The sequence below is a fragment of the Falco biarmicus genome, chromosome 3 (genome assembly GCF_023638135.1).
Source record: "Falco biarmicus isolate bFalBia1 chromosome 3, bFalBia1.pri, whole genome shotgun sequence".
Lineage (NCBI taxonomy): Eukaryota > Metazoa > Chordata > Aves > Falconiformes > Falconidae > Falco > Falco biarmicus.
Window position 1 is genome coordinate 47,360,103 of NC_079290.1, and position 22,893 is coordinate 47,382,995.

The 22,893-nt window shown below is 42.5% G+C and overlaps 1 protein-coding gene and 1 long non-coding RNA gene across 5 annotated transcripts in view; one reads left to right on the forward strand and one right to left on the reverse strand.

The window, feature by feature from the left end:
• PLAG1 (PLAG1 zinc finger) overlaps nucleotides 1-22,893 on the forward strand; it is a 52,663-nt gene that overhangs the window by 23,505 nt on the left and 6,265 nt on the right. For 3 of the 4 annotated variants that reach the window (XM_056332253.1, XM_056332254.1, XM_056332255.1), the window contains 2 exons: nucleotides 18,057-18,156; nucleotides 22,010-22,368. In XM_056332253.1, the coding sequence (XP_056188228.1) occupies nucleotides 22,127-22,368 (242 nt within the window). In that variant the 5' untranslated portion in view covers nucleotides 18,057-18,156; nucleotides 22,010-22,126. The remainder of the gene's footprint in view (nucleotides 1-18,056; nucleotides 18,157-22,009; nucleotides 22,369-22,893) is intronic. The other variant, XM_056332256.1, reaches the window with a different exon arrangement.
• Nucleotides 51-18,062, reverse strand: LOC130146275 (uncharacterized). The gene is made up of 2 exons (XR_008820849.1): nucleotides 12,752-18,062; nucleotides 51-3,925 (listed from the first exon to the last, which is right to left on the reverse strand). It is a non-coding gene; the product is annotated as an uncharacterized LOC130146275 (long non-coding RNA).

Below are 22,893 nucleotides of genomic sequence, written 5' to 3' on the forward strand. Positions count from 1 at the left end.
ACTGTCAGACTGTATTACCCAGCGTTAGCTGGGTCATGAATCTGTGCTTCGTGTTCACAAGTATTTCTTTTTTTTTTTTTTTTTTTTTTTTTAAAGACTGCTCATCTGTGTAGTTACAAACACTGATGGCATGGGCATGAGTCTCCACATCTCCCTTGCCTGCCCTCTGGTACTCAGGTTTGGGTAAGCAGGGAAGTTGCAGTTTGAAAATTGTAGTTGTAACATTATCCGTTCGAGGTAAAGAAAAAAAAGTCCTGCTAAAACAAGTATTGTAGACCACACTAGATCGGCTTCAGATAAGCCTGCCCATTATTGTGTGCAATTAGACCAAGTGTTTTAAAGGATTAGTAGATACTGTATTTTAAGAGTTTGGTTAGTGGTAGGAAGTAAGGCTGCCAGTGAAATTTTTCTTCTTGAGTCCAAATGCAAAGATCTCTTATTAAAATTTATCCAGTTGTTCAGCTTTTAACAGAAGGTTCATAGGTCATAGAAACAAGTGCGGTATGAAATTTCAAACCAAATAGTCACCTGCTTTTAAAGAAAAACAAAAGAAAGTAATATTCCCTCATTTTAGAAGACAATGCAGTTAACTACTGCCTAGTGCTGTCAAAATATGCCCCTGTTTGTTTACATTCATGTGTAATCTAAACTGCTTTGATTTTTGTTAGTGTTATTTTAGCTGTAGAAGCTGTACAGGGTACCAAGGATTTCATTGGCTTTCTTTCTAGCTCCTTTTTCGTAAGAAAAGGTGACCATACCAAGGCTGTGAATAATCCTATCAGTATTCAAATCTGTTGGACAGTGAGCATTGCCTTTGATTCGGTAACAGTGCTGCTTTGCCTCTGCTCTGTTTCAATTCACTTTTTAGGCCTCCTTCTCTTCATGGGAATCTCTGTTTCGGGAATTTTTTTACCAACTTGTCACCTGCCAGATAAAGAGGGGCAGGGGGAAGAGACTGCTTTCTTAACAACTGTTTCGAGAGAGCCCTGTTGTTCCTAATCCACCTATAATTTGTTTCCTCTTCCTTAATCTTCTTTTGCCCCTATCTCCAAACCTCTTTACCTTCATCCTCATCATTCCTCCCTCCCTGATGGTTGGTTTTGGAAGAAGCCGGGAGGCGTGGTTAGATGCCAGAAGAGCTCAGTTATTACTTACACAGGGAAATTTCATCCTGTCCGACAAGTGTGCTATTCGTAGCCTTGAGGGATATATCTAAAGGGCACAGAGTTTCCACTCAAAATTTAAGTAGATTAGATATGTATACATATTTGTTGTGACTTGGCAGGTATCCCAGTGCCTGAGGTCTTAAAACATATACTTTGCTAGACCCAAGGCAAGCTCAACTGCATGTTTCAAAAGATGCTCTGGAGAGATGGGAGGCTGCTGTTTGGAGTTCACAAAAGTGTTATGCTCTCTAGATCTGATACGATGCAGGAATTCTGACTGCTGTTCTGTCTAGTCCTGTATTTTGTCTTGATACTAACTGCTATCAGAAGCTTCGAGTGGTGGTATAATCAGAAGATACAGAGGAGAAGATCCTTTCTTCTTTAGCTCTCTGCTGGTTTGGATTTTGTCCTGAAAAGGGGGGCGGTGGTTATTTTTTCTGAAGCCCTCTTGAAATTGTATTATAGTTCTGGATGATCCAGTTATCTACGTAAGTCTTGTCTGTCTAACTGTATGTTACCTTCTGGCAATAAATCTCACAGGCTAACACTTTGCTGTTAAAAACTAAAGAACTAGTATTTATTGGTTTTAAATTTGTTATGCTGTGGTTTTATTGAATGTCTCTGTCATAAGAACAGATGAAACCATCTGAGCAAGTTACTGTACTGCTAATTATTTTAATAGTTTTATCTTGTCATCTGGTTAAAAAAACCCACCAAACACACAAAACATAAAACTGCAGCCTCAAAATTCAGGTGCTGCCGATATGCTGGAGGGAACTGTGAAGTTAAAACAGCTGTATTTTATGAAATTCTGTTTGGTATGGCACTTTTCCTTATAAGGTCCAATGACCAATTGTTTTGATTATTTAGAAGGAAAAAATTCCATGAGAACTGTTACTGAAAATGACTAACTTGGCATTAGTGATCTGTCGCTCTTACGGCGTTTGATGCAATACTGAAGTTAATTAAGATAGCTGAAATATCCAGTTAGCCTCTCCATGCTTCAGCTGTTCAGATGTGACCTGTTCATTACATTTTCTTGTAAATTGCTAATGATATCTGTAAATAAATACTTCTGTTTGTAGTGGTGTTGTCTTAACGTCCAGACCTTTGCAAATAAGGAACAGCCTGTGTGTCCAGCAGAAAGCCTGAACACTTGATCCACAGTGCACAGTGACCTGCGGGCTTTTGCAGCAAGGAGCTGAAGTGCTTCCGCAGGTTTTGCCATTAGAGCAGTGAAACCTTTGAAGAAGGAATGTGGCGTTGCAATTGCTAATGGACAGTGGGGGATCTGCAAGAGCTGAGTGGCTGGGGCTGCACCTTAGAAACTAGGGATGGTCAGGTTGCAAAAGGGCATACTTGACAGAGAGGTAGGCTGGATTTTGTTAAGTGGTTTTGTTTCTTTATTTAAGCAAGGATTGGAGGTTGATAAAAATGCCGTAGCTGATATGCGGTAGATACGAGCTGCTTCTGCTCAAGATTGCACAGGGGTACATGAGACATATGGGACCAGGACTTAGCAGATCTGAAATGTATGTCCACCTGACCCATTATTTTGGCATCTCAGTGGCTTAGAGAAGATATGCTTGAGTTACTGCAGTTGCTCAAACCCATTTGTGTTACCTATTAGTCTCTTAAAGGCAGAGGATGAGGAATAATCTGTTGTTGGGATTTTTTACCTTCTGCATGATATTCTTCCTGTAGGTTGAAAAAAGATTTGCCCTAACAAACAGAAACTGCGTGTAAAATTGACTGCATTTTCTGTTTGATTGGTTGCTTTTTTTTTTTTACTTCTATTTTGCTTTTCTAAGTGTGGAAACATAGGATTCACTCAAGCAGATAATAGGTAGAATTGTCCCTTTGTGAACCTTAAAATGGAGGTAGTGAGAAAGAATGTCTAGGCTGTTGATCACTGGGAAATAATTAACAAAAACAATTTACTATGGCTTAGTCCACAGTCGGATGTTACCTTGAACACGCTTCAGTTTGTCTTACAGCATCATGTGCCCATGCTGAACTTAATTCTCAAAGTTGTATCAAAAAGGACTACTTACTGTAGTGAGTGCAGTAAATGCTTGTTGCAGTGAGTGAGTTTCTTCTCTAAGGTTTCTTTGGGTTAATTGCTTATAGTGTGATGGAGTTTGTATTTCTTCTCACCTGGCTCACTCCCCATGTCCTTCTTTACTCCAGGATCATCCTGACTGGAGGTAAATGCTCCATGCGTGCTGGCAGGTAGCCAAGAGTGCTGCTCTTTGTGGTGAGGGTTGTAAGCAAGTTGGTTGTAATGACTGATTAGTTTTGAAGAGTCTGCCCAAGGCTCTGGTGGCCTCCAGTTCATGTATGTCTGACCCGACTCAGATATGAATCATTAGGGGATGGACAGGTACAGGTCACTGCCCACATAAATGAAAGCAAGAGGGCACACCTGGCCTCAGGGCTGAGTCAACACAAAGGACCACAAAGGATGTAGCAGAAGGCAAAGAAACACAACGGGATTCTTGATCAGTGTCCTCATACACGCTCTGGGCTGTGGTTTTGCAAAGGCATTGCCACCAAATCCAGGAGAGATCTTTCTTTCCCCCCTGGATGGTGCACAGTGCCATAGGAGAGGCCCGAGACAACTGGGTAAAAACCCATCAAATGAAGGTCAGTAGCCTCACCTATGCCATAGTGTCCAGCTGGGCCTGGGCCTGCTGCAAGCATTGTGACTCATCAGATGTGAACAATACCCAAGAAGCAGCTACAGGATCCTGCAGAGGCTGGAGAAGGAAAACAATCCGGTAAGTATTGCATGCCCAATTGCACAATAACTTCACAGGAGAGTTCAAACTACTCTTTCTGGAGCAGTAGCAGCCTTCCCCTTGCCATTTAACTTAGCCATTCTCAAACTTAGATCAGACTCTTGTTTTATTTATTTGCTGTGGACTCCTCATCTGCACAGATGCACTGTCACTCACTGGCCACCTCTGAACTTCTCTGCGCTCCAGCTACTGTCCCTACATCCCTGCATTTCTCTTGCCCTCTCACCCAGAGTAACAGCCTTTACTGTTGGTATCCCCTACCCCAAAATTCTGCATGTAAAATCCAGCAAATTCAGTTCAGTCTTCGCTCAGCTATCCTTGCCTAGTTATCAGTCCAGCTGTACTGAAGGACTTCTCAGAAACTCTACCGTATCAGCTCCTTTGTACCTCTCTGTCTTCTCCATCCCAGGAGGAGTGGCATCAAGTTGTCTTCACTGTCCAAGTCTTTGCGACTATCCTGTAGCTACCTTGCCCTATTTCGGAAGCCTGGAGATCTCTAGGAGAGAGGTGACCCTGCTCTTGGTGCAGATGTCACCACGGAGCACAGCATGCTGCCTGCTCCCTGCTTTGGGGAGCCCTGGGGCTGTGGGGAAGGCACGAAGCAGCCAGCCCAGCTAGACTCAGCCAGGAGCATGCCTGTCCCAGCTGAGCCAGAGCCACTGCATGGCTCACCTCCATGCTCCCCAGGGCTCAGCTCCCCACGTGGGCGTAAGGGGAGAGAGTCTGAAGGTTTTAGGGAACCATCTGTTCAGGGGGGGTGCACAGACATAGAGAATGGGTGGGTGTTACATGGGACTCTGTGTTTCCTCCTGCTGCTGCCTACACCCCTGCATATACAACACATCCATCTGTTTAAGAAGTATTGGTTTGCCTTTTTCCCAGTCAGTGTCATCTGTCACATCTGTGCTGCTGACTCAGGGCTTTGCAGTTTCTCCAGTACCTGACTCCACAAATACAGGAGCTCTCGATCATACTTTATGATGCTTTTGCCTATTATTTTTATTATTATTATTATTATTATTTTTACTCTTGCTCTCCCCTCCCTGAAATGGCATCTTCTCATCAGGCTTACTTTAAAGGTTTAATGTGCCAAGTCCCAAACATGAGTTGCACTTTTCTGCCTCCTTTCTCAGCTGATTTGATCTCCTCTCATTTCCTCCTCACTAATCACAGCCTTCCCCAGCTTTGGTTATGCTGCCCCCCTGCTCCAGACCTTAGTTATGCTCAGAGTGTTTATAAATCTGAATGCAGTCTCAAATACAAAGTATGCTGTCACGGAGTTTCGTTAGCGTGCTCAATCTTTACTCAGGGTGAAATACACAAGGAATTTTGAACTGCATTGCTGTTCTACGATGTTTGTTTAGTAGAGTGAGCTTGTATATATCTAACAACTGCTACAGAATTTTCTTAATTTTGCAGCGTATTTTACAGTAATTTGTAGGAGCAATACAAACAGTGAAAAGAGTTTGTGGGAGGGAGGTTTGACACAAACATTGCATATAAAGGAGGTGTTAGGGTTATTTTCCTTCTTTTTTTTTTTTTTCCTTTATGGAAATGCTCCTCTAGCACTCCTGGATGAAGCTTGTTGATAGGTAACCTCGTGTATTACTGCAGTTTGCCTGTTGTCCTTATAAATGAATCCCTCAGGTTTCCCAGGAATTTGCTAGGGAGTAGTATCTTTCCGCATAAGGAGAGCTAGTTGCACATGTGTGCAGTTACAAATGCAGTGCCTACTGTTCTTTTTCTTTAAAAAACCCCAAAACCAGAACCCTTTATACTCAAATGCCTATCCAACAGTGTCTGACCATTTCAAGTTTTGAAACAATAGCAACCAACTTACCCCATTATGTATGTCCCAGAAAAACCTACAACAGCATATGTAGTATGTGGAAGTAATTTGGAAGGCATCTTGCAGTTTTGAAGGGAACACGGTGAAAAGAAAAGTTGGGGAAAAGGAATTTGAATGTGGTCATGAGGGAAGAAACTAGTTAGCAGTATTAAAATAGAGTTTGTAATGAGTGGGGTGACTAGTAACATCTTTATTTTTTCTGATTTCTCTTAGCACATAAAAAAGCTGCAGCCCATATTGAAGAGGGGAATTATTAGCTAAAAGATAGCCATCAGATTTCAGAAGATAAACGAAGGGTGGATCTGAACCTTGAAATTATCAGCTCAGCAGGAGGTTGCAAAAGGCAGAGTGCTGAAAGAAGGGTTTCCTGGAGAACTCCCAGAAGATTAAAATGGATTATGCAGTTCTGGAAGGGGACAAGAAACAGGCAATACAAAGGTGCTCAGTACAAACAGTTGTAACAAAACACTGGTCAAGCACTTTACCTCTAACACCCAGCAAAACGTAGATGATGTTCCATATTGAGACCACTGTCAGCTGAGCTAACTGGGGATGTTTCCTGACAGTATTCAGGATCTTGCGTACATCATCTAAAGGAGCATTCCTCACATGACCTACTTTGTTTTTAAGGTCATTATGTTTTCATTGAAAAAATTTCACCAGCTGAATCAGTAAATAAATCTATTTTTCTAAACACCTGTCTGAAAAATTAATTGAACACGACTATTGTAAAATTCATCTCTTCACAACTTTTCAAAAATAAAATTAAACTAAAACATACCTTTCTGATTGCAAATGTTTTGCTAGCCTACAGCTACTTTCCCACAGTGTGAAAGGAGCTCAAGCGTCTTGTTGCAGAGCACTTCAGAGGAATACATTCTCTGGGACTCACGAAAGCATTTCCATTTCATGTTTCCATCTGCTTTCCAGGATTTTTCCCCATAATGTGCATGAAACATTGATGCATACCATACAGTCATAAGGCTATTTTTATTCCATCTTTTTTGTCACCATCTTCCTTCCACCTTTCTGGAAGCCTGCCCCACTGGTAGTCTGTAGCTACTCAGGGCAAAGTCTTGCATGTGTTTTAATCCAATCACGTAATGTATGCTTGGAAATCAGGAAAGCGGAGTGTACTAAGTTGCTTTAAAAAAAGAGGAGAGCTCTTAAATGCCCTGGTTTCTTGGACTGTGGAGAACAAAAATTACCTTGCAGGGCATAGATCTTCCATCATAGACTACCCATTATTAGTATTGGTGAACGCTTACTGTGGTAAACTGTGTCCAGCAAGACTGTGAAGGAATATGCCATCATGTTGATGAAGTCTTAAGCTTGTGTGTTTGTGAGGTGGAGCTGGGGTAGGGTAAGGCAAGAGGTATGTGTCTTGCAGCTCGCTTCTGTGCCAGTGGGGAACCCTATCCCTTCTAAGCTATCTGTGACCTACTGTGCATTGACATAACATGGAGAGTCCGCCTCCTCCTACTGTCAGCCTTCCTGACTTGCTTGCCCTGCCAATAACAAGCTCATTATCTTGTGATTTAATGGTAAAGTTGTTTGGTGACTACAACGTTATGACATTTCATCAGGCTGACAGGAGCTCCCAGATTGGTTTTCTGTTGGTGCAGCTCCAGGGCAGAATCTGTGTGGATTTCTGGCAGGTTCTGCCTTTGCTGCCTGAAACTGAATCCATTAGTTGCTGCCAGTCACCTGAATCCAAAAATTGTACTCCAGGTGACTGTTCTGGATATTAACTTCCTGGCTTCATCTCCCTCTACTATGTTCAATTGTGTAGCTCTAAATTATGCATGACTGCTTTTAATTGTTCATTAGTCTGGCATCGAATCTCAGAATTCTTACAGATTCAGATGTGCATCCCAAAATAAATTGCATGACAAACTGAAGCACTGTAAACAAACCACTCAATGCACCAAATGGGAGATGGGAGCAAATGCAGAGCTATGTACTTACCTCATTAACAAGGATGCTCTCATAGCAAAATGGCATGCAAACAGTCTGTGAAGTCACTCCGATCAGAGTAAACTTTTAGGTGTATGCTAACATCATTGCATAGATAAAGCTGGTACGTGAACAGAGTCAGGAATAAATTCAATGTCTGCACTGTGCAGGTTCTGAAAGGCTCACTGATTAGAGGTTTGAATAGGGGTTTGCTCTGGTATTAGCCTAAGTATTCTGCATCTTTAGTTATCCTTTCCTAAGGGTTTTGTGTTTTAGCTTGTAAGGTCATTGATACAACCATCCAGCATCACGGCTGTAGCAGCAGTAGCAAAGGCCATCGCGACTAAATGTGACACTCCTTATTTACTGTAAAGTTACGATAATCTAGGAAGTATTTTCTTTTCAGATATGACAGCAGTTCCTTGACTGTAGGGTGTACTGGAAGATTAGCAGCTGCTTGGAATTTGGGCACTCTTTTTCACTTGTTGCTGTTCTTTGAGGGCTGAGATAAGAGGCAGAGGAGATGGGGCAACCAGGATCAGCATTTTAATTGGAATAGCTCCAATAAATCATATGAAAATCCAACGTTCTGAAAAAAGCAAGGCTAAACCCTGTCACAGCTTTTGCCCCCAGGCAATGTGTTTCAGGGAGTGAGATTCAGGGCAGGGCTGGGCTTCTGCTACATTCTTTGGACTACTGCATAGTTACCACCTACACCCAGGATGTGGTGTATGTAACTGGAGAGACTACCCTTTCTCTCAGTCACTTTATTTCGTCTTTCATGAGTTGTCTTTTTGTCCCAAATGTAAGTTTCCCAACCATCTAACCTAACCTAACCTCATGAGGGAAATCTAACTCCTGTGAAAGGTTTTGTCCTTAGTACGGTCCTTGCAGCTTCTGTGTCATACTGCTACTTTTTCAAATAGCACCACCTTGCCATTCTTATTTGAGTTTATGTTAGCTAGATGGGTATCACACTTTTATTTCCTTTTTTTTTTTTTTTTTTTTTTAAACAACAGACAAAAAAATGAGGTATGGTAGAGGATTTCTCCAAGCCCAAATGATGAATCACTGGTTGGATTATTGTAGTCCCACGTTTTCTGATTTATAGTCCATGCGTATTTTACAGATTTTGCTATTTCAAACCTGTCCCTGCCTTTTGGCACCCTGTTAATTTCTTCAGCACAGCCAGTTCCTTTGTGCTGTCTGCCCAGCAGACCTTCAAGTGAAATTACTGAGCTCTTTGGTAAATTTTACTTTTTCATCTCAAATGAGGAGCAGAGCACAAGTGAAGTGACTGGTGGCTTTTTTCTGTGCCGTTCCAGTTCAGGCCATCTCGCTCTTGACTGAGCAGAGATCTGTAGCTGCACAGGATTGTATGATGTAGCGATGTATGTGAGTGGAGTTTATCTTGAGTTCACCGATGTCATTGTGATTTCCACCTGGCAGACCACAGCAGACCAGAAACCCTTGACCAGTTGCTGAAACCGTTAAAATCAACTTGCGTTATCATTCCAGGTAGATGAGACTGTCTCAACGAGCAAAACCTGTAGCTTCCTATTCTGTCTAGTGCTTTGCAATCTAATGACGTTGTTTACGTGGTACATCCTAAAGTATTCAGGTTTAGACAAATCTTCTGACATGTGAGTGTGTACAATCATGGTTTCAGGGGTGGTCTGGGCCAGGTAGGCCTGCACCAGGCAAATCTGAAATCTGTACCAGGCAATTTTGATAGACGCTATAATAAAGTGTAGAATTGGTGGTCACCTGGCTAGGTGTGATTATTTGGGAAGAGCCAAAGCAGCATTTGTAAGAGAGTTCTGTCTTAGGGAGTTGGAGTTCTTGGGAGGCATCAGCAAGAATTAAAGATGGTCTGGATCAAAAATCAAAGTGAACTTTATCAGAAAGGCTTTTTAAGGAAGCTAAGGAGCTATAATGTAAGAGGGAAGGTCTTTGCACAAGTAAATGACATTAGAAGGCACGATCAAAGGGTAGAAGTAGGTCAGTTCTCAATTAAAGGAGGGTCCCAGTTACGTTCCACAGAGATCTGTGCTGTTCAACACATTTATAAATGGTATCAGGAAGGGGATGAGCAACTGGGTGAGCAAGTTTGCTGTGAAGAATAGAGCTAGCTGTGGAGATCAGTAGAAGGGCATTAAAGTGCTGAGGACTGAGCAGCAAAACGGGCAGTGAAATTCAGTGTAGATAAATGAGGGTAACTGTGCAGAACAATCCTGATTATATATCAAGAAGATGAGTTTGACTTGAGTATTACCATTACCGCTAAGATTTGGGGATTGTAATTGGTGATTCTGTGAGATTATGAGCTCATTGGTCACCGAAACACAACCCAAATATTAGAGGAAAGAACTGTAGAATAAAATTGAGAATGTCATTACAAGAGTTTATGGTTGTCACAGATGGAGTGACGCACTTCACTTCTAACAGAGAAGCAGCAATACGTTTGATTTATTAGAACTGGAAGAGGCTTAGAGAAGGTTGTCAAGGATGATAAGATACAATGGGGTAGCTTCCACATGAAGAACACTTCTGGAAACTGGGACTTTGGTCTGGGAAGGGAATTAATTGAGAGCAATATCATGGAGATCTAGAGAGGAAGGAAGAGGCAGACTAACCACTGCCTTTCAAAAGAAGAATGTACACAGGAGGGAAGGTAGATTCAGAGACTTCAAAAGGAAGAGGTTCTCCATAAAATCAGTAGTGGAGATACCTGTGGGACAATTTTTTGAAAGTATGCTGTAGGTACTAGAAATTGATGTGATTTCCAGGGGAGTGTGGATATTGCTTGGAAGGGTGATGTGCTGAAAGTTGCTAAACTAACAGAAACACATACAGTCCGGAAAGTCCCTGACATCAAAGCGGTTGGAGGTCAGAAGAGTGTCAGTAAGAAATATCATACATTTTTGACCTATTCTGTACTTTCGGCTATTACTGGAGACAGAATACTGGCCTAGATGTACCATTAATCTAGCCTGCACACCTAGTCTCATTTTAAAACATCTTGGGACAAAGGAAAAGAATGTTCCTTACGACCATCAATTAAGTCCTGATTATATTAGTGTATGATCTCATACACACCTTTAGGATGTGTGTTTGCGTTTACTTGTACATATACAGGATTTGCTTTTGATTAGGGTTTATTATAAAAATGACATTGTCCTATATGCAGATTAAATAATAACCAAAGTTTGCTTTTACAGAAGCATCATCACATTAAAAATGGGTGCAGATTATTATTGGGGAGGGGGTGGGGGTGGGGGTGTGATTCCAAAATAGATGAAAACATTTTTGCAGGTTTAAGCATTCTAACAGTAATTACCATATCAATGTTATTTGTATCACGGCCTCTCCAAAGATTTTAGAAAAAGATCTATGCAGTACCATAGAGATTTTTAAAAAGCCCGTAAAAACCACAATCATCAGATCAGTTAATTCTTGGCATCTCTTGTTTCCTTAAATTTAGTATATAATAAGGAATCATTTGGAACATTTAGTAACCAAAATTAAGCTCTCAAGATTTAAAGTGGACCTAAGTAATTTTAAACATGGAATGCCCACAAAGAGATGCTGGTTAGTATTGTGATTTTATTTTTCTTTAAATTACAGACTGTTAGGTCATGATAAAATAAATGTTGGTAAGTTTGTGTTCTACATTTCCAGAAACTTAAGGAAAAAAAAAAAAAAAAAAAGGCAGGCATGATAGAATTTTTCTTCTATATTCTGGAAGAGGTGATGTAATACTCATTCTAGTGTAGCATATTATAAGAATGGGTTGTTTTCTAAAATTAAAAAGCTGGTTGTCGACATTTCATGACTGTAGTACAGCTTTCAAGAATTGTGAATAGCTTTATGATCATGAAAAAAAACCATGTACTTCATAGTCAAATTTTATAAATACCTATTTTTGTATGATGGTTACTGGCCCACAGAACCTAGCAGTTTTTTCTTCCAAATGCTTGCTTTATTAATTAATAAAAGGTCTGGATATTTAACAGGTGTTTACTAGTGGAATCTGTGTGTTTACTGCCCAGAAGAAAAGTAATGGGTTTAATCATGTCGATGCATTTGTTTTGCTACCCATATTTCACACTAGTTTGAAAGGATCAGGTTTTCTTCCAGCTCAACTTTATGCAATTTCAGTAGGTTTCTCTGTGGAAATTTTCCCAAAAAACCCCAACAAAGACATAATTAAATTTTTCAATTGATGAAATATCTTAATTCTTGTATTTTTCTACCTTCTATATAATACTCTTTGCAGCATAATTGTTGTTTTGCACACATAATATATAAGATATTATTAATGTGATGTCACTAACAGTAGACTACAATGGTTGCCTGGTTTTAGTTTCAGTGCTTATGTTAATTCATTATGTTCTAGCTGTTAGGCTGTTTTCCTGAGGGATGAAGTCTTGTGTGTTATTACCTCTTAAATCATTCGTATGTTTATACCTAAGATTGCTGGATATAGATACTTCCACTGTTTTGCCCACAAAATTTCATTTTCCTGCAGCAGCTTTCACAAGCAATTCTCCTGCTGCATGCCTGGATTTGGTGGTGTCTTCCTGCAGCCTGTGCACACTCTCACTGCTGTTCTGCCACACTCCCTCGGCCACCCCTCTGTACAGTAGGCTAGTGCCTGAATCCGTGGAGAAGGATTTCTCTGAACTCAGCTGCCTGCTATAAGGAGAAGTCCTGAAGTTCAAGATAAGATAAATACAGCCTTGTCTATATTTAAAAAAAAAAAAAAAAAGAAAAAAAGAAAAAAAGAAAACCAACAAACTACCTGTTCTTTTGTGATTAGTTTGCATATGTGTGCATGCACTCCCCTTATATGAAACAGTGCTGTGTGGTAGGGCCAGTGCCTACATCTTTGAGTGGCTATTTACAATAACTTTACAATATAATTTACAATAATAATTATTGTTCCAAAATGCAAAAGGCCAAGTGGCTTCACCCACCTCTCAGTGCCATCTTGTCCTGCCGGGGCCTCAGCGTGGACCCCTTTGCCTTTTCACATTTCTCCATCAGTTCCTGAGAGAACAGGAGCTGCAGGACCCCACCGATCCCTGGCTGCTGTCAGGCAGTGTTGCTGTTGGCTCTCCCTGTCGCTGCCTGCTGTATGAACGGCGACGGTGGCCAGAGGCAGGGCTCCAGGGGCTGAGATCTGTCCCTCCTGCTGTTCGGCAGCGCAGTGTTTATCAGCAGTCGTGCCATGTGCATACGTGTTGCTTGCCGTATAAATCTCTTCCAAACTACACAATGAAACAGGCAGAAAATTAAATGAAGTATGACTTTGTGACAATGCAGGTGCAAGCCCCTTCTGGCCTGGGCAGGCTCCCTGGTCAAACCTATCTTCTGGCTCACCCCAGCAATGCCCATTCTTTCTCCTTCTTGTCCTCCAGCACCAAAGACTCAGCTTGAGCTTCCAGATGTAGGAGAACTCGGGCCACAGAGATACGTCCTTTTGTTGCCCCCTTCCTCTTGCAGCTCCATTCAGCCAAGAACAAATGAGGGAGAATCAGCATCTTCCTACCAAAGACAGCATTCTCCTTCTAAATGTGGGCAAAGGTGAACAAGCTTCACTGGTTGTCTCCTTGAAAGAGTGACATGCTGTTCAAATAAATGCAGATCAAGTGGCCTGCCAAGAACAAACAGTTGTAGACCCCTCCATTAGTCAGAAGACTGATTTTAATTCAACATGGAGAAAGGCACCCCTGAAGTCATTGATACTTCAGCATCTTCACCAGTTAAGCGTGGATTTTTCTTACCTGCTTGACTGTTTCCATTGATGTGATTAACTTCTCCAGCTGAGATCCTCCCTTACTGAAAGTTAATTCTCTGTAAGAGGGACCTCTGGAAGTCCCGGGTTGGCAGCTAGACCTTCTGCTACCTGCAGCTACTCTGAGATGAGGCTTTGACTGCAAAAATTCTAGCATTTTTCTACAAAGTCTGTCAGACCTACCGCTCACTCTGAGGTCCGTGCAAGTGTGTAGTAGGCAAGTTGATCCTTGATGATCCAGGAAGGATGGCTGAGCCTTGCAGAGCTGCAGGTCCCAGCGTGCTGTCCTGGAGCAGTGCAGGCACTTTGCCACTATGCCCTCAGCCCCTTCCAACAACTGTCCCAGCAGAGGTGTCTGAAGGAAGGAGGTTAAATCTGTACCTCCACAAACTGAACTGCCTGGAGAGAGGCTTGTGTGTAAGCCCGCAGCACAAGGAAGGCAGAAGGAAGCTAAATCGTGCTTCCTTTTTGGTTGCATTAACCCAGGGGTAGATTCCTTCATCTTCAGGAACCCTGGTGACATTTATGCAATTTTAACAGCCCTGGCTGAGAGGGGCAGATGTGGTGAGATTTGTAGTTCACTCCTGCCGCTCTGTAGCGGAGGTGCTGTCTGAATGTCACTTTGGCTCTTCTGAGCCACAATAAGTGGCTACGTTGGCTGTCTCTGGCTGATGCTTCCTCCAGCTCAGCTCCTCCAGCTATCCCTGACTGCTCAGGCAGAGAAGGTTTCCTCTGTCAGTACTTTTTTTAGCCACCTGATACAGAAAAGAAGGAAAATGATTACTTATGCTACAGTAATTGTGGCTCTTCCAGGGATGTTCTCCATAAAGGCACCACAAGTGGTCTGTTGTCCTTCGCTCTGAAAGAGTCTTTACTGTTGGCAAACCTGAGAGGTCAGACTGGGGCATCCTGAGCTTAGTTTGCTCCATCATGACCCTGAGCAGCAGCAGTTCCTGGCTTCCTTGGGCTGCACGTGTGCATCCTCCTTCTTTCCAAACCAGGATGCCAGTCTGTTTCAGCTTTCCCGTCTTCACACTTCATTCGCAGCTAGGACATCAGCTCTTGCCCACATATTTCTCTCCCATGGCTCTGCTTCCTTTCATCAGCCACAGCAAACCTGGCCAGCTCCTTCACATCATCATCTAAAACCCTGAGACAGGAGCGCAGGTTTGGGAGCAGCAGGGCTACGGCAGCCACTGAAGAGGGAGGCTGCTGTTTCCCAGAGCAGCACGTTGATGGCAGTGACGCGTGTGATGGCTCTGGCCCCACAGCGTGAGTGAAGAGCAGGACTGGGAGCTGCCACTGCTGCAGACCGCGTTAGGTGGTGCGATGATGTGCGTGGCACTGTTCGGGAGCCCGTTGCCTTGTGCCACGGCCGGTAGCAGTTGGGGGGGTTCACAGGCACAGCCTGGATGGACATTACTGTCTTCAGAGAACTTGATCCTGCTCATGTGAGTACATGCTTACCTGGGATCTGTGTGGACAGCACTTCTTAAAGAATCACAGTTTCCATAGGGTAAGTAACCGCTTTTCATTTTGTTTCCTTAAAGAAATATTTAAAACCTAGGATGACTCTGTGATACTATTAAATCTGTAATCAGTTCCAGCATTATTATGACTCTAATGTTTCTGGGAGCCTTCCTCTGGTTTAAAATGGATTAATTTCAGGAACTGAAGCTAGATTCACTGTTCTGTATACAAGGCGCAATGACAGATACTGTGTTCTCAATATGTGTTCTCATTATTGCTCACTTATTTTAAAAGCAAATAACCATGAAACTGGTGTTTTCCTGCTCTGTGCTTGAACACTCTTAAGAAAAGTAAGACATGCAAGTTAGGAGTAGGAGGGTTATTGTTTGTATTCATGTCTTCATTATCCTTTTACTTCAGATATCAAATAATGTTTAAAAGCATTTTCAAGTGCACTGTTTTTTCAAATTTTTAAAGATGAACTGCAAGTTTCGAACAAAATATGTTACTCTTTTTTAATATTAAAACCAGGAATAAGTGATTTAGTTTAGGGTTTGGGACCTTTTTGACTCCTTAGGTGGTAGAAATTCAAGTGTTGTCTAGCCTGGAATTCTCTGAGTATTAGCAAAATTAGTGTTTCATGGATACTGGAAGATCTGATAAATTCTAAGAATGATAATCTGACAGATTATAGAAGTTGTATTTTATTGCTAGTTCCCAAGTAGGTTTTGGGCATGTGCATGTGACAGTGCTTTTTGCAATGTGATGCTTCTCTACTTCATGTAGAGAATAATTTGAGCTTTGTTATTCATTAAAAAAATGTTCCTAACTCATCTAGCAGAGAAAAAATTTTAGTAATGTTATAACTATAAGCAGTTAGGAGAATGGTACATCTTTGTCCAGTATTCTGCCTCAGAGATTTTTCTAGCACCAAAAACTTCTGAGAAAGTTGGTCTAAAAATCAGCATTATCATGGACAACTTTTGTATTGTGTGCATAAGAAAACATCTTTTATCCAATAGCTGATTTATTGTTGCAAAGCATAAGAATTATTTTATTTTTTGTTTTCACTTAATCCTGTCAAATGTAGCAGATGTTTTCATTATTAATTCAAATTAACCCCCTTTTGTATGTATGTTGTTAAGCTCTTTGCTTGGTAATGGTCTTGTAGAAGTTGAAATCTCAGCTAATTGTAGGTGTAGCATTGCCCTCATCTGGATCCACTGCACTGTGATTTTGCTATATTCATAAGGTAATGAATGAGAGTACCTGACCTTTCTCCTTCATTCTCTTCAGCATTTTACCTGCATCTGGTGTTTATCTTGCTTATTTACTCATTCCAGTTGCTTCAGTTTCCCCTGATACAATAGTCTTTTCATGCCCCTAATGGCCTGTCTTTGAGGGCATCTGCTTTTTGCTGGAGTGATTTTAGATGTGTGGTGAGAACTGAGTACCACAAACATTTAAGAGGAAACGTTGAATACTGTTGAATGGGTGTTATAATATTTTAGGTAGAATTTGGGGGGTGGGGTCCGAACAGGAAATAGCCTGTAAATACCAATAGTGGAGGGACCAAGTCCATGAGGACTTAGTCCATTACATTTATGTGGCTGTCTTAAATATTGTCTGCTTACTGTGAGCTACATTAGTAGAAACACCTGGATAATAACAGCTCTTCCTTTCTGCTGCAATAGTGGAAGATATTGAGATAGGCCTCACAGGGTAACTAAGTTACAAGAGCCTTGCTGGGAGAGGGAGTGAGGAGTCAGCATTTTCTCCCTGAAACAAGGAGGTTTGGGGACCTCCAAAAGAGGAGGTGAGGGTTGTGCCCCCTCTCTTGCTCATTAGTTGAAAACAAAGCGTTTCTTTGAGCACAGGAGCTGTTTCTCCTGCCTGTATATACAAAGTCCCAAATTAGTGCTCCTCAGCTGTCAGAGAGCTTCAGTCAGTTGCTCTGAAGCACTTTTGCCTGTAATAGATGTTCAAGGACACCAGCTTGCTCACGTTTGTGCTTACCAGCAGAGGAGGCTGGGGCTGTGCGAAGCTGAACTTGATACCACAGAGGAAGAATACTTTGCTGGAGTGAATGGGAAGTGAGATGGGAAAATGGTTTGTGTGGGGGGAAATATTACATTTCTCCGGGGCTCCTGCCAAATACCTTCAGCCTGCTGTGCCACGTGGGGGTATGTGCTTTGTATAGGGCTTCGCCCTTGCATATCTGGAAGAGCTGAAGGGGATAAACCTCCCCATTACAATGAGGTGCTGGACATGTTTTTTGTGTATACCTGTGTCATCCAGGAGGCCTTCTAGCAAGAAAAGGAAGACATGCTGCACATTTACAGAAGGATGGTGGCAGGGAAGAGGGAGATATAAGGGAAATTCCAGAAAGGCCCTCTGGATTTGCTCAGGCACACCTAGACTTGCCCTCTATCAGGATTTACCTGTAGCATGTATTTCATTAAGAGGCTTTATTATTTTTTTTACATTAATTTTATTTTCCTTTGCAGGTCACCTTTTAAGCTGCTATTTCCTGTATAATTAAGCAGAATGAAGGCATTAGGTTCTAGTAAAGTTGGGCCTAATCCAGAAATCTTCTCTTATTCAGTCCTTTCTGAGTAAGAAACTCGAGTCTGGGCCCAGCATTTTACGTGTTTTGCTGTTATATCTAAACTATTTGTGGTCTGTGGATTCTTTTTGTTTTGTTTTTAACTTTATTGAAAACTCCTTTACTTTTGTCTAATTTCATCTCTTTATGTGTTACTGTCCAGTGTAGCGTTAGTTGAAATTATGTAAGTATATTGCAAATTGAAGTGCATAATCGCTACTGATAATGCAAGAACGATTGATTCCTACAGTTTATAATTAACAGTACATAATGTTCTGTGCATGGGTTGGATCTGTCCCTTTTAACTTTTCCTTTCCGATTCTTTCCGACCCCGGTCTTGCCGCATCCCAGCCTTTCTGAATATGCTGGTTTCGCTGGAATCTAGTCTATTCTTCCTTTTGTTTTTCAGACCAGTAAAAATGGGAAGTACTGGATTCTGGTTTCCTCCAAGAAGAGTCAGCGGAACTGGTTAAGACCAAAATCTGAGGACTTTAGTGGGCAAACATCAGGTGTGCATTGAACAGAAGCTGCTTTAATCCTGCTTTAAGTATATGCTTCTTTAAAAATAGTATTATATATGAGCTTTTGTGTAATGTGTTTGTTATATTTGATACTGCATATAATCATTCATCCTGCAGTTGTGAAAGCACCAGTAAGAATGAGGATTTTAAGTGATAATATGTTGAGACACAAACAGGCAATATTACTCATAAAATTCTTTCAGCTGGTCTTTGGAAAGTGTAATATTTGAGGATCAGTGTTTTTTAAAGTTTTATCTCCATTGCTCAGTCTATATATCCACAAAAGAAAAAAAAAAAAAAAAAGAACATGGTTATGTGCTATTCAGAGATCAATACTGAAGTTCTTAATTGCCTCATCTGTTGAGAAATGGTACTGAGATAATAGTGCATACATGGTTTTTAATAAAACACTGTCATTGTCAAGATTGGATCCACACTATATTTGTTCTAATGATACATTTTTAAGGACACTTAAACACAGTTCAAAGTCAGCTTAATTACTTTTGATCATAGAAGAACAAAACCTGAATTCTTCATCTGTGTGAATGTTCCAGGTTACTTCTGTTACAGTAGCTAGGTTGCCTCAAGTTTTGGAGAAGATAACGGTAATGTTATATTGGCCTGAATATAGGATGGCCTCCAGCCTGAGGTGTGATCTTTGCATCGAGAAAAGGAGTGAGAAGTCATCAGAGTTGTTAATTTAACAGTTAAGTCTCCTGTGCTGTTCCACAACAAACACTGCTTTTGGCCTCGCATCAAACCCTGCATATTGTCCTTCTGCATGACCTAATATCTTGCACCTCCCCAGCCTGATGCACGTTCAATTCCTCCCCATCTGCCCCCAGTGTTACCAGCTCATCCCTATACTCATTGTCCTCAGATATTCCCAACCCCTGTGCAGTGCTCCCTGCACCTCTCTGGCCCCACAGCCTCACCCTAGTTCTGGCTGTTGTCCCTCCCTCTCCTGCTCTCTATCCTGCCAGCTGTGCCTGCTTCCCTTACCCACTGGCTGGGCACAGAGACCACTTGCTGCTGAGCTCTGGACCCAGCATGGTCAAATTCCACTCCCTTGCAGCAGGCTGTGGAGGCAGTTCCCTTGCCCTTTGCTGCTAATGCTGCCTGCCCTGTCTCATGCTAGGTGTGGATTTGGTGGCAAGGTGAAAGGGCTTGTAGCCCTTTGTTACTCCATTGAGACCTTAGGTGCCCTAGCTGTGCATTGAGGGCCACAGCTGCTACACTGTCAGCTCTGTGTGGCAGGTCTCACGTAGGTGCCTGTGTGGTATAGATAGATATACCCTATGTAAGTGTAGATCAGGTTGGATTCACCACCCACCACCACCCCCCGCCATGAACTTCATTTGTCAGGAGAGATTAGGCTAAAGCAAGATTTCATTCTATATTCAGGCCAATAAGCGCAGAAGACCAGTGTATTCATTTACAGGAAAGCAAAATTAATTTTATTACCAGATTCTGATGAAAGCATATGTTGAAAAAAATCTTTCAATCCACAAAGGTATCACAACTTCGATGTGAATCAGACCCTCCTTTTGATTACATTGGTGGCTTCACTGAAGGCTTCGGAACTGGTCTTCATTTATTTTTATTGCAGAAAATTGTTGCTCCTGAGTCTCCAAATAACTGTTTCATTTTTCCACTTATGAACTAGATAGTTGATTAGCAGACAGAAAATAAAATTAAGCTGACCCTTTGAAGACCTGTGCATGTTCCCACTCCTGGAACTGATGTGTCCAGGCTTCGTCCCATGAGTGGGAATGAGTCCAAGACAAATCTGAAATCTTAGTAGTCCTTAAAGAAACACCTTAAAGAGGTTAATGGTTCCATATAAAATCTGGGGGAGTAAAGGTCTTACAAAACTTCTTGCTTAAAGAATGTAGCATAGTTTGACCTGCCGCTGGAGGGCTTTAGGGTTGAAAGGCAGCAGATTTCCATCTTGGTGAGCCAGGACTTCTCTCCTCTTGTAAAGACAAGGGAGAAGTTATGGGAACAGGGGAGGAAAAGGCATAGACGAAAGCATACTCTGTGTACATGTTTCAAATGGAGATGTCAGTCTGAAGATTTCACAAAATGCAAACAAAGAGGCACATTCCCATCTCCCTTCCCTGCCCTCCCAGCCCTCCTGTCCTGCCATGTATTAAGAAGAACACCAGCTGTCCTTCCTCCTTGCTTTCTTCCAGGACCACGCTGGGGCTCTCGCAAAGACCATTTAGTGTTGGCCCCATCGCACCTGGGCACTGCTCTCCGCTCCCCTCTGGAGTGGTTGGCTCCCTCCGTCTGCTGAGCCTCGGCCGGGGAGAGGGGACAGCTGAGGCAGGGCCCAGGCCGCCTCCAAGCTCTCCGGCCTTCCCTCACAGGCAGCGGGGAAGAGTCCGTTTTGTTTATCGGGGAGGTGGCGTTAGGCTGGAGCAGCTGCAGCCTGGTGCTCCCTGCCTGGCTCCCGGCTGCCCGGCTCCACCTGTCCCAGCAGCTGCTGGCTTCCCTTGTGCTGCTGCTGGGGGCCGTGGGGGCGGCCGGCCGCTGAGCCCCCCAGCCCGGCCAGGCCACTGCCCCGGCCTCGCTGCCGCCCGGCCCAGCTGCCTCTCACGCAGCTGCCCTGGCGCAGGCCGGAGCGGACGGCAGCTGCGAGCAGCCACACCAGGGCTGGGGGTGGGTGGGGGCACTTTTGAGGGAGAAAGGCCAAATTTTGGGGCTGTCTGGCCCTGCCAAACGCTCTCATTGAGTGCCATCCTCCCACCATCCTCCTCCTTGCCCCTGCTGCCACAGACCTCGCACTCGGCCCTTGCCACAACGGGTAGCACTAAATTTTGGTATCTGTAGTAGCAATTGTGTGCCAATGATGAAAAAAAGCTGTCAGCTACCCCTGGCAAAGGAGGGCTGTTGAGTGCCCTGTCATGGCAGGTGCCCAGTTGCTACTACACGTTACCAGATGATGAACTTAAAGCTGTTCACCCGAGTCAGTCAGCAAGTCAGACATGAGCATCACGCACCTCCTCTAGCTGAAAGGTGCCGGTTTAGCTGGTGGTTTGCAGTGTCCCAGCTGGACTAAGAGCCTCCGTCCTGAGCTAGCCCAAACCTGAACACTTGCCGCCCCTGCAACTTGAAGGATAGCATGAGGAGGGTGGGGGTCTCCAGCACTGGGCTGTTAAAACCCTAATCTATCTAACCTATCCCTAATCCGTGGGATTTCTGCTGTTAATACGTTGTCTCTGTTAGCAGAGGGTAAGTTTACAGGAGAATTTCACCTGGCGTTAGCAATCATTGGCAATGTGTACATGTTGCGAGAGTAGATGCGCAGATGTGCAGGTAAGGACAGTGAGGAGGTATGCCCGAGAACAGGAGCTTTGCCCCCCGAGTCTGTCAGCATGGGTACTGCTGCTTTTCGTGCAGGTTTTCAAACATTTCGAGGCTTACAGATTTTCACTTTGATAACCGTGTGTGTGCATGTGTGCGTGTGTGCATGTGTCTGTGCAAACACCGCAGGCACGGCTGTAATTCCTTTGAAATCCGAAGCTGCCGAAAGCCGCTTGGGTAGGTGGGCCCTTTGCCTGATGCCTCCCATAATCTGACAGAAACTTTGCTGTTCTCCATCAGTGCTTGAGGGGAAGGTTGTGAGGTGTGATCTCAGGGCAAATGTGGATCTGTTCATCCTGAGCAATGCGTTTTAAGAGTTGCAGCAAATAGTGTAAAGAAACCTGCAGGTATTACATCAGACCAGCTGAACCTAATTTTATTTTTAAGTTTTATTCAGAAGCATCACATAGCAAGTAAACTTCAAAATCTAAGTTTAGTTACAAACTAGTTGTTTCTTATTTTTTTTTTCCAGTCCCCTTTTGCTTTCTTTTACGACCACATGAAACTTGAGAAGCCATCTAAAGCTAAATCATTTAGTGGAGTTGGGCAATTCCCAAGTGTCCAACAAGAAGGCCTGGTTTAGGCTGCGATGGCCACTGTCATTCCTGGTGATTTGTCAGAAGTAAGAGATACCCAGAAAGTCCCTTCAGGGAAACGTAAGCGTGGTGAAACCAAACCAAGAAAAAACTTTCCTTGCCAACTGTGTGACAAGGCCTTTAACAGTGTTGAGAAATTAAAGGTTCACTCATACTCTCACACAGGAGAGAGGCCCTACAAGTGCACACAACAAGACTGCACCAAGGCCTTTGTTTCTAAGTACAAATTACTAAGGTATTAAACTCTATTTATCTTTCAGATTATATTATCTATTTTATGTTGGCCATGTTAAGCCGTGTAAAAGTATATATTTGTGTACACCTTCAGCTGATTGCAGAGAGGATGTGTTAATTAAAGTATCCATTGGATTGTTTCTAGAATTCTAAATTACCTAAGTTTTCAAGCTAATGTCTTTGATTTTGTTTCTTAATTTGTTTTCTGCTTTTGTTTTCTGTTTGTTTGTTTGTTTGTTGTTTTGTTTTGTTTCTTTTTAATGAGCGTAGAATTTTCATTTGTATAAGGAATTGTCACAAGAAAAAGAGTATGGACTGAAAATTTTTTGGCTATGGACTTTTACACGAATACTTTCATACTTGCCCATATACCCCTGTTACAATAGCTAAAACCCACCAAAACTAAAGTGTCAATTTAAGAAAAATGGCTCACGTTTTGCTATATTTAAATTTGTTGAACTGTCTTTGTAGTGTCATGCTTTCAGTTAAAAGGTTCTGTTGCAAAGCACCCCTTAGTGTAGTATTT